The 11,589-nt window shown below is 33.0% G+C and overlaps 1 protein-coding gene across 2 annotated transcripts; it reads right to left on the bottom strand.

Moving 5' to 3' along the window:
- Positions 1 to 4,295: 4,295 nt before the first annotated feature.
- Positions 4,296 to 10,706, bottom strand: LOC123204019 (plasma membrane ATPase 1-like). 2 transcript variants are annotated; one of them, XM_044620545.1, is made up of 22 exons: positions 10,357 to 10,699; positions 10,002 to 10,104; positions 9,425 to 9,544; positions 9,247 to 9,345; positions 9,002 to 9,139; positions 8,751 to 8,885; positions 8,330 to 8,509; positions 8,001 to 8,207; positions 7,784 to 7,903; positions 7,494 to 7,613; positions 7,168 to 7,290; positions 6,991 to 7,095; positions 6,761 to 6,905; positions 6,509 to 6,673; positions 6,190 to 6,428; positions 6,045 to 6,077; positions 5,848 to 5,929; positions 5,594 to 5,754; positions 5,282 to 5,494; positions 5,009 to 5,191; positions 4,737 to 4,915; positions 4,296 to 4,659 (listed from the first exon to the last, which is right to left on the bottom strand). In XM_044620545.1, the coding sequence occupies exons 2-22, from the start codon at positions 10,053 to 10,055 to the stop codon at positions 4,563 to 4,565; spliced, it is 2,898 nt and encodes a 965-aa protein (XP_044476480.1). In that variant the 5' UTR covers positions 10,056 to 10,104; positions 10,357 to 10,699; the 3' UTR covers positions 4,296 to 4,562. The 2 variants fall into 2 exon arrangements, 1 of the variants encoding a protein (XP_044476480.1); XR_006499437.1 differs by lacking the exon at positions 4,296 to 4,659 and having other exon boundaries at positions 4,782 to 4,915; positions 5,009 to 5,148; positions 10,357 to 10,706.
- Between the last annotated feature and the right edge of the window lie 883 nt (positions 10,707 to 11,589).

An 11,589-nucleotide genomic window follows, 5' to 3' on the forward strand; every position in this document is an offset into this window, starting at 1 on the left:
TAATAGAGGATTGATAACCACTACCTAATATTTTGCTAAACATACTGAAGGCTTAAATATAGTCTTTTTCCTTCTCTTCTTAAATGAATGCAAAACAAGAAAAAATGATGTATTAAAACTTGAGATCCCATCATGTCAAACAAAATCATCTTATAGTTATTAGTTTTGTATGTGCAATCCTTCACCAAAAATATTTATCAAACTCTTAATCAATGCAATAAAGGTAGGATGAGTGAAGAATTTATGAATCAACTAACCTTTTAAGTCATAGTCCACATTATTCTAGAAACCACCTTAACGAATTTCATCTAATAAAGAATCACAATGTGACCATGTAGCCTTTGCATTATATAATGTCCTTGAAATGGCTTAAAGATTTGGATTATTTGACCGAAGTAAAACAATAATTTGACAAAGAGCCACACTGAATATTACCATTTATTTTATATGAACTAGTTCTTTTGAGAAACAATGACAAAAAGGTTGACCAGACATATCTTCAAAATGGTCTAATTATAAGATAAGTTTTTTCTTATTACAAGTGACCATGAACCATTAACTTTCTTGTAACCCTAAACTTCAAGGGAAATTGAATAATCAAGAAGTTATCGCATAAAATTAAAGTTATTACGATTTGACTTCTTGATAGTTATCGAATTACCCTTTTTTGGTAAAGAGAAAACATTTCTTGAGTCGGACCGTTTATTTGGGGTTAAATCAACCACAACAAGCAGATGAAACTTTGGGTCTAGTGACTAGCCCTATAACCTAGATACTAGGAAAATCAAGAGTTTAATCTTGAAATATCATCAGAGTAGATTTGAACCCCTTGCTTTCATGCTTGGGAACCTTCTCCTTTGTCATTTGAGCTATCCTTTTGGGGTACTGCATAACCTTGAGTCAAAGCAAATACTTGCATTGTAGTAATGAGATCACTTTGATAGCCAAATTGTTGTGAAAGTTGATATGTTTTAACCTTTTCGACCACTTTTCAATTTCTATGTTCTTTTGCTGAATTATTTTAGGTTCATTTATTTGATTACAATCATTATTTGAACTACATTAAAACAAAACCATAAATTAACTTAAAGAACATAAACTTATAGAAAAGATAAGTATGCACTGTAGCCATCCCAAATATTTATAGCAAATGGTGTAGAGAAAGTACAATATCTATGAGTTTTACAACGCCAAAGTATGACCATATCCACTCCTATAGTTTTGTGTTTGGATAAGCTTTATGCCTTGATTTTGTTTCCTTGTTGAAAAATTTAATAAACAAATTTTTCACTAGTGAGACGCTAGATTTCATGTATACTAAATTGTGTTATTTTTGTGGATGAAAAAAATATTAAAAAAATAATATTTACTGAAAAATGTAAAGAAAGAGCATACACTCTATCTCCATGTTTGTTGTCCTTGTTACACAAATGTAAATGAAAGTTCATGCAAGCTCTACTATGTCATCATCACATCAAAGTTGAAGGGAGGCTATTACGAATCTTGACATTCTATTACAAGCATTGATCACATTCTCTTCACAATTTTTCTAAGGTCAAGGAATACAACTTAGCTGATACACTTATATGGTTGAGGATTTTATTCTAAGGGATTAATATAATTTGTATTTACAATTATAATTATTTTCCTTAATTTTTATGACCACAATTTTGTATAAATTAACTGTAAATATTTGTTGAATATTTGAATCACTTTTCATCCATTATTAATTTTACATGTAAAATACAATAATGATTACAATTCAAAAGGGTTTTGCAAATTATGGAGAAACAAACTCTTATACATAGTGGCAAAGTCAGGGGATTAACTAATCATTCTTGACTTTGAAAAAGAGTTAGTTTAATATATGCAAAATATTAATGTAATTGTTAAATTGTGCTTAACTCCATAGATTTCATTGTGTCTTCACTGACCCTATGATGTTTTACTTTAGCCAAATGACTATTTCACACCCAAAGTTTAATAAAATGACAAATTTTCACCCATTAAGTTTCAAAACTCAAATTCTTATATATCATTTACTTTGTGAATTTTGTTCGATTTTCTTAGAAATGACTATTTTGTCTTTTTATTGAAATTATAAAATTGTCATTAAAATTTAAAATTAGTTTAAAATTTTATTATTTAAATTCCTAAAATTATCAAAACTCTAACAAATCTTAAAATTATGTGTTTTGTTAAGTTTTTAGGTATGTTATTGTCATTTTTAAACTATTGAGGAATATATTAAAATTTAAAAAATTTCAAAACCCTCTTTTTTTTTGAATTTCTTAAACCCCTTTAAAATTTTCATCAACAAGTCTAACATTTTTAAAAGTTTTTGCCCTCCATACATACATTATTTTGAAAAGAAAAATAAAATATAAAATTTTATGCAAAAATACTCTCTTGCCTATTCATTAACAAGGTAATGATAAGTGAAAATTTATCATTTCAACAAACTTTGGATGGAAAATAGTCTTTTAGTTTTTATTTTTATTTAATCTGAACCTTCGTAAATTTTATTTTTAGGCTCACATTTATGTACACATTATCATGGTAAAAAAATTTAAAAAAAAAAAAACATGTGAGGTATTGCTCATTTAAATAGAGCAAGAAAGACATTAAAGGTAGATTTATCCCCAAAAAAAGAAAATTAACATATTTAATGGTCGTGGCCACAACCAAAACTGGTTTTTTTTTTTTTAAATTTAAGCCTGCCTGTTATTAATAAATAATATCTTTTTTAAGAAAAATAACATCAAAATTAGAAAATTGAACATTGTCAAGGATGAAAAAAAAAATTATTGGATAAGTATATGTGTTTTTTAAGAGAGAATAATTTATATATTTACCTCCACTTTCGCATGGATGCTTGAATAGTAAACTATATCTATGTTCAACCGGAAATGAATGTTTACATAGCCATAGGAATTTCAAGTTTCAATTATAAATAGGCCTGTTATAATTTTCCAATAGGCTGAAAGACTTACTCAAACCCGCCCACCCCAAGGTTTAACTCAATTCCAAAAATTCATCTGTAGGATTTAAAAATTTAAACACTTATTTAAAAACTAATTTTTATTAATAATTTTATTAAAGTGAAAGGTAAAACTATTATTTCGCTTTTTATATTAAAACTGACGACGACTTTTATCATAATCTCCACCATTCTCCTCCTTCTCTCTCTCTTTGTCACCACTAATGATATTTAATTATAGATAAAGAAGCATGGGCATGATGAAGCCCGAAGACAGAGAGACTTCGTCGAATTGGCTCTAAACGATGAGAATTCGTTCCGTTTTCCATTGATTTAGCCTCAAAAGAAGATAAATCACACGACATAAGTTTCGTATAGAGTCGATTTGACATAAAACATAGTAAATCTAGAAAAATTAGCCTCTTCATCGAACTCTGTCACATTGGGGATTCATCGGGGTTCATCTAGTGTTATCAATGATGACAAAGAGAGATAGATTGGATGATAATAGTTTCGATTAGAGTTCAATCATCAGAAAATGAAAGAAAAAAAAAGAAAAATATAACTTTTCAAATTTTTGAATAAAAAAATTATTAATTTTTAAATTTAAAAAATAAAATATAATTTTATTTATTTTAATATTAATAATAAAATAACAAATTTACCATCATAGCAAACAGCAAAATGTACCGGCGGTGCTTGGTCCTTCCACTAAAACCATTGAGGAGTGTGTGCACACTCTCTAAAACGCGACTGGTAAAGTTTGAAAGCGTCACAACTTCAAATTGCGTGGACAGCATTAAATCACGTGAATTTCAGATAACGAAATTGAGTTATTCTGTACTAATGAGTACACGAAAATATCGTACATCTAGAAATATGATTGGCAAATAATAATTATAGTTTCATTTTACCGAATCAGGAAAGGTTTTGATACTTCAATTCATAGACGCGTTCCTTTATAATCAAAGCTGTCGTGCAAAGACATTATTAAATCGCGATAATTTATTGAATAAAAAAATAAGTGGATGAGATGGAAATATTTAAAATCCACGTGGATAGAGACCTAACTTAGCCCATCATGCCGGAAATGGGCCAACCGCTAACTACCATGTGTCCATTGATTAGACCTGATTGTTTCTTTAGAATTCAGATACAAGTGCTGAATATGGACACGTTTTTTGTTTTCTTTGCCCCTTCACTGATAGGGGGTAATAAGTAATTTTATGTATATTTATTTTAAATATATATATATATTTATATATAATATTAAATAATAATAATAAAGTAACCAAATATTATAAAAGCGAAAATATTGGAATAAAAATTTTGTTATTATAATAACCAAAACTGCACATTATTTTTATAAAAATAATTAATATGTGGGGCCAACACAGAAATTTATTAGTATTCATTGCCTCCATTGCACTAACTGAAATACAGAGAAATAATTAGCAAATGATGCTTGATGACAGCTTTTATTTATTCTTCACATAAATGCCTTTAATTTGAGCTTGGCTCTTCATATCCACGTGAACCAGTATTGGCCATGGCAGAAGCAGTGGTTGTTGCCAAAACCAACTCAAACTGTGTAATGGGGATTGACATGATCGATATCTAATCCTCTTAACTTTGCAAAGGATTCAACTCTGCCCTTCAGAGTATGAAGCTCCCTTAGTCTGAATCAAATCAAATAACATCTGTTATTAGTCTTTGATTTGTTTTTAAAATATTGATAAGCAACCAACAAACCAACCTTGCAATTTCTGCGCGTCTTCTGGCTTCCTCGGCCATCATTTTAATTTCCCTGAAAGTGTGCTTTTCAGTGAAAGTCTTTGCCTCTGTAGACTGCAGGCCATGGAGAGTCCTCTGTTCAGTTGCCCAAGCTGCCTCGCGCGCTTCCTTACCAAAGGCCTTTTGAGTTGTCAATGCAGTCTAACAAGATCGATAACACAATTAGGCCACTCGTTAATCAAATTTTAGCAGAAGAAGAATCATGTAATGAAGGAAGATTTTGGCTTCACTCACTCTATTGTCATACACCAGACCCCAAGCTCTACCACTGAGTGCATATTGAACACCAAATTTGATAGGATCAAGCAGCAGGTATGTCAATATGTTGTATAGCCAAATAATACCAGTCCACCCCCAGCCAATCTTCTCAATTCCTGCAAAATCCCATGTTGCCAAGGCAGATATTATAGTTGCTACCTGTTGTTTACAACAAATCATCACGGTTACTAAAGCAAGTAATCTAATATAACACAACTCTATATTCAAACAAAATGATAAAAAACTTACAAGTTGAGCAATGATGAATGCAGCAACAAGAAGAAGTCCAGGTCTTTCAGTAAATGACCATCCCCTCGAGCGAGTCACAAATATTAGTGCCTGGCTGATGGTGCTAACTTGAAGGTACACAGCAGATGCTAATTGTGAGTGTAGTTTATCCAGTGCTACTTTGTCATGTTTATTATATTGATTTCTGTTGAAGTGTCTCACATGGAAATGATTCTAAGATAACAAAGAAAGAAGCACAAGTTAGAACTGAAGGTGACATGGGGCATCAATAGTGTCTTCTAAAAGAAAAGATCATTACAGAATTTCATTTACCGGAAAGAAATCGGTTTCGTAAGCTGCCCAGAAGAATACAACAGTCATTATGGCAAGATAACACCCTATGACAATACCAGTTGCAAAAATTTCACTGAGCTTCCAACTATCAGGAATCGGTGATGGCTTCACCCTGTCTTTTGATATCGTCATAATGGTACCTGTAAACAATAAATTTATAAATTTAATGGGGATCAAGAATGATAATATTTAGCTGTCCTTACATAAAAATTTAAATAGCTGATATTACATACCATCATTAAGGATAGCAATGATCAGCACCATGAAAGGTGGGAAATTAAACTTCCAGAAACAAGTGAGCATTGTAAATCCCAGCTGTTATATAAAACTAGTTGCCAGTGAGAACTATCACAGTTATGCAAAGATGCCTAGCAATTATCAAAGTTCATAATTTATTTAGAAATATATAAAAGGGAAACGGTATACTTACCACTATACGAATTGTGATAGATACTGCATATATCTGGAAAATGGAACAACAACAGTGAGGTAGTTAAAATGTATGTATAATGAACCTAAATTTATTTACTAACGTCTCTACTTCCTTCTGTCAAGTGAAGAGAACTTTCTCTTACAGTGTAATTCTTCATTCTCTGGAAAATAGCACGGCTTGTTAAAACAGCACTAATAATAACACTCAGGCCAGGTTCTGTGAGAACAATATCTGAAGCACTTCGAGCAGCATCAGTTGAATCTGCCACAGCAATCCCTATGTCTGCTATCTTCAATGCAGGTGCATCATTTACTCCATCACCAGTCATTCCAACTATGTGTTTTTTAGCTTGTAATCGTTTCACAATCTCAAACTTATGCTCTTCAAAAAGCATGGAGTTGGTTAGAATAGCAAATATAAATCAAATTTGCAAGGCTCACAAGCCATATAAACATATTTACCAGGAAAGACACCAGCGAATCCATCAGCATTTTCAATGAGTTCATCAACTGGTAAAACTTGAATTGCCTCATCCTTTGTTTCACCAAGCAAAGCGGATGAAGGATACATGTTTGTGCCCATTCCAAGACGTCTCCCTGTTTCCTTTCCAATGGCCAGTTGGTCTCCTGGAAACAGACCCACAGAGATACTGTAAAAATTATCATTAACTTGCTATGGAAGTTTGAATGTAAATTACTCATGTTGATATACACCTGTGATCATCTTAACACTAACACCAAGATCTAAAGCTCTTCTGATGGTTTCAGCACTGTCATGACGAGGAGGATCGAAGAGAGGGAGAAGACCAACAAACTCCCAAGGCCCACCAGGACTGTCTTTGGTACCGGCTGGTACTTCCTGTAGATGTGATGACTTATCTTCAGTATATGTAATAAGGAAAATAAATTCCAGGAGCATATGGTATTACTGAATGCTGAAATACCTGTCGAGCAACTGCTAAGGATCGAAGACCCCGCTCAGCAAATTTATCAATTATTGAATGGACCCGTTTCTCAATATCAGCTTTGTTCCATGACAGATTAAGAATCTACAGTAGACAAAGGAAGTTAATAGCTTGTAGACTTATTCTAACTGTAGTTGTAAAGTAATATATTCATACCTGTTCTGGTGCACCTTTGCTCACTCTATGCATTTTACTGGCTTTGTCAATGTATGTCAGTGCAGTCCTCTTATCAGTTGGATTGAAGGGAAGGAAGTGCACTTCAGTAATATCAGCTCGTGCCTTACAGTGGGTCAACAGAATAAAATTAACTCAGCTGAGCTCATCAATGGAATAGTCAATTAAACTACATCAGAACTTTCAGTACTTCCAGGAAGCAAGTAAATAATGACCAGCTAAAGTTTAGTGGTACCACTATCAGAGGGCTAGTAAAGCAACCCTTACAGGATTCAAAAAACAATATTTTTTGTTGATAAGACTAGTACCTCTTTAGGATCACCCAGCATTGAAACAATTGCAGCATCAATGGCATCTTGATTCTCCAACCTCGAAGCTCTTGCTGCCATCAAAACAACCATGTCCTTGTCAACCCCATCTGCAAAAACCTGTAATGAAAGATCCCATGTCTTAGGTTCCAATATTTTATTTGGTTTAATCAGATATCAAAGTTTTGAACAGAAATGCCCAAACATATGTATAGATAAGCTATTTGACCAAAGAGTTCATCGTCCTGTCCTTGACTTATATAACGAAAGGAAGGGATCAAAGCTGCCACCTCTATTAAACTATTGTCCACAGTAAGTTTGTTGAGAGTTAAAGTGCCAGTTTTATCACTGCAAAGCACGTCCATCCCAGCCATTTCCTCAATAGCTGTCATCCTTTTTGTTATGGCACCCTGCAAAGGAAGTTAGCAATCTTTACGTTGATCTCTCACAACATGAATTCAGGAAATGGCATAATTTAACATTTGAACTAATTGTAACTTCACCAACCTGCTGAGATAAACGATGAGAACCAATCGCCATGGTGACAGAGAGCACTGTTGGCATAGCAATTGGGATACCACCAATAAGTATTACAAGAAGGTTGTCTATACCAGTTCTATAGGCCCTATGCTGAGGCCCATAAATGACTACAATTTCAATAGCCATCCCAATGGCAATGGAGCAAATACAGAAGTTTCCAATTGAAGTCAAGACCTGAAAGCATCAAGCAAAATGGCATCTTGTCAAATACCTAATTTGTTTGGTAGCTTTACATATAAGCATCATTATTTTTGCTGTTAAATCTTTAAGCTAGAGGTTTAGTTTGCAAGATCAACCTTCTGAAAGTGCCCAACATGTGTCGTAGTTTCCACTAGATGAGCTGCCTTCCCAAAGAAAGTATGTACTCCAGTGGCAATGACAACTGCTTCAATTTCACCTTGCTTACACGTGGAGCCAGAGTAAACTCCTTCGCCAGGACCTTTTGTTACTGGAAGCGACTCTCCCGTAAGGGCAGACTACAAAAGAAAATAATATCATTGCAATCCCAGATGGACGTCAGAGTTGAGTTTTAAGAAACTGCTATACTTACCATCACCTGACATCTTGTTAGATTATTAAACAGGACAGTATAAAATACAAGAACTACATTTTGCTTATTAATTTGATTAGATATATGCATCTCAACACTCATCTACAATTATCTAGCAAAGTTGTGAGTAAGTTGTAAAGATCTCGGCATGAATTATGAGTCAAAACCTGATCAATCTTCAGAGGATCTCCTTCAAGCAAACGGGCATCAGCAGGAATAATGTCTCCTAGTTTAATACTGATAATGTCTCCAGGGACCAACACAGAAGCATCTTCCTCACTCCAACTTCCATCGCGTAAAACCTAAGAAAGACATTTGTTTTTCGACAAGGTTAAGGAAACACAGAAAAATGAATAAAAATAAAATGATTTTTATATTCCCAGAAAATAATTCAATGAAAAAAAGCCAGCAAGCAAACCTTAGCTTTTGGAGCCAGGCGAGCCATAAGCGCTGCAGCAGCATTTCCAGCATTGTTTTCCTCTATAAAGCTGATGGTTGAATTGATAATGAGCAGAGCCATGATGCCTAGGAAATCATGATAATCTGTGCCCTTGTGCTGGAAAGACATTGAAATAGATACGATCAATCAAGAAGACAAATTCTAAAATGTCTTCAAGTTCACATTTCCGTCATAAAAGAGAAGATATAGTCCTATAAACTTACCCCTCCATGAGCGAGAGCGATGGCCATAATTGCAGCTGCTTCCATAACCCATGACAGAGGATTCCACATGAAGCCCAGAAATTTGAGTATTTTACTTTCCTGTGGAGAAAATAAATTCAAGATAAATATGGGATATGACAAAACAAATCACCTTGCAAAAAAACTAGGCATACGACACCTTTTTCTCTTCCAGTTTGTTATACCCAAAAAGCTCTAGTCGCGCTTGAACCTCTTGTGCGTTTAGACCCTCTCTTGTACATTTTAGCTTTTCAAAAACTTCTTCAATCGGTATATTTTCCTGCATAAAATAATCCTCAGATTAGGATACTGAAAATGCAGATTTCAAACAATTATTTACTTCAACAGAGTTCCGAGACTTGCATCCCTAATTATATATGCAGTGCTTCATTAGGAGACATTTTGCCTTCAACAATCTGCAAGACTTCCATCTTTTAAACTTATTGATTTTCATATATTATCACCAGATGAATAGAACTCTAGTATTCAACCAACTTGCATCAGGGAAAATATTGAAACCCACATTGGGTTTACTCTCATTTGAGATTAAATCTTTAGCAAAAATTACGGTTTCATATCCAAGGTAGGATAGGTGCATTGAGCTAAGAACAAAACTGAAACCTAAATCTGTGATCTCTCTAACCTAAATCACCAAAAAAAGAAAAAACTACTATGACTAAGTAACTCTGCTGCAGTTGAAATCAATATAACCACATGATGAATAAAAAGTAAGTTACCAGATCAACAGTTTCATTGTTGATAGCTTCAAAAGCAGTTGATGTCATCTCCATTGTAGTTCTCCAGCTTCAACTCCCACCAAGTAAGATCAATGTAGATGGGCTGCATGATGAAACACATTTGTTTATTCTAATCACTCTGTGCACGATTCTTTTTCTTTTAAGAAGAAGAAAAACAAAAATCTGGACCAATTCTCATTAATACACAGAGAATATCAAGGATTCATTGTTGATTTTGAAGGTTGAGTTTGCAAAATTTTCACAATAACTAGGGAGAATTAATAAACAAATTATTTTAAATGGTGCTTATGTGAGCCAAAAAGTTATTGAAATTTCAAAAGCATACAAAATTTACCTGCAGAATAAACTCAAACAGCAGGCAGCTCCCAGCAAAAACCCCTCCTAGAAGAGTTTTGCATAGTTGAAGAATGCTTGAAAAGACTTGGAATATATAAGCAGCCTCGAAGATCCAAACAAAATGGAAGACATGAAAAGAGGGAATCAAGTAGAAGACAAAATGTAGGCATCTGCAACTCCGCCACCAGCATTTATACAGCAAACTATTGTTTCCAAAGCTAATCATGGTTTCGGAGTTCGCAATGATTGGAGCTCTCGGTGTTCTTGATTATTCTGCACATGCTGAATACATATATGTGGAAAGTGTAGTATTTTTGCTCTGTGCTTATGCCAAAACAGCAACCCAACATATATCAACCATCCGTACATGTACCAAAGCAAAGACCAAAGTTATCTGTACAAAAAGCCGTCCTGATCTGTAAAAATCTATGAAAGAAAATTCTTTAGTGATGTTGGCAGAAACTAAAATTTGTAGTTTTTTTTTTTTTTTTTAAATTATATATATAATAATGGGTTATGAGACTTTAGTTAATGAGATATGCAATTTATAAAAAGCAAAATAATTTATACAATTAAATTGTATAGACTTATATATAAAAACTAAAATTATACATAAAAATAAATAATCATAAATTATTACATCAATTTATATAGATTAATTAGTAAATTTTGTTTATACAAATAACTTAATTTTTTTTTAAGTAGAATTATAAATTATTTTTTGAAAAATTGATATTTAAAGATAGAGAATAGTGGAAAAATAACATAATGGAAAATGCGGTATTCTAGGTTTTCCCATTTGGGTTATGTAATTCATTTAATTCTTTTTGAAACATAGGAGAGAATTTGTTGTATAAAAAGTTTACATGAGCAAATGGTATTGTTTTTTGAAAGTTTTAACATCTCTCTCTCCCTCTCTCTCTCTCTCTCTCTCTCTATATATATATATACACACACTAAAGGACAATTTTCTACCCAAGTTTTAATATAAAGATAAATGCACATTCGTAAAGTTTTAAAAACTCAAACATTCACTCACAGATCAGTTGTTATTAAAATTCTCTATTATGATTAAGGATAAAATCATTATTTTATCAATAATATTAAAAAATATATAATTTTTCTCATCCCCCAAGCTTTGAAAACTCGCATATCACCCCCTCAATCGTAACTTTGAAAAGTAACCCCCTGAGATCCTTAAGGTTTGTTGCAAACTCCCACAACGACAATG

The sequence above is a fragment of the Mangifera indica genome, chromosome 20 (genome assembly GCF_011075055.1).
Source record: "Mangifera indica cultivar Alphonso chromosome 20, CATAS_Mindica_2.1, whole genome shotgun sequence".
Classification (NCBI taxonomy): domain Eukaryota; kingdom Viridiplantae; phylum Streptophyta; class Magnoliopsida; order Sapindales; family Anacardiaceae; genus Mangifera; species Mangifera indica.

Coding starts and splice junctions, on each gene's coding strand:
- LOC123204019 (XM_044620545.1), bottom strand. CDS start 10,055: ATGGAGATGACATCAACTGCTTTTGAAGCTATCAACAATGAAACTGTT. Junction 6,906..6,990: donor CCTTAGCAGTTGCTCGACAG/GTATTTCAGCAT, acceptor TCACATCTACAG/GAAGTACCAGCCGGTACCAA. Junction 5,192..5,281: donor CATTCATCATTGCTCAACTT/GTAAGTTTTTTA, acceptor TGTAAACAACAG/GTAGCAACTATAATATCTGC.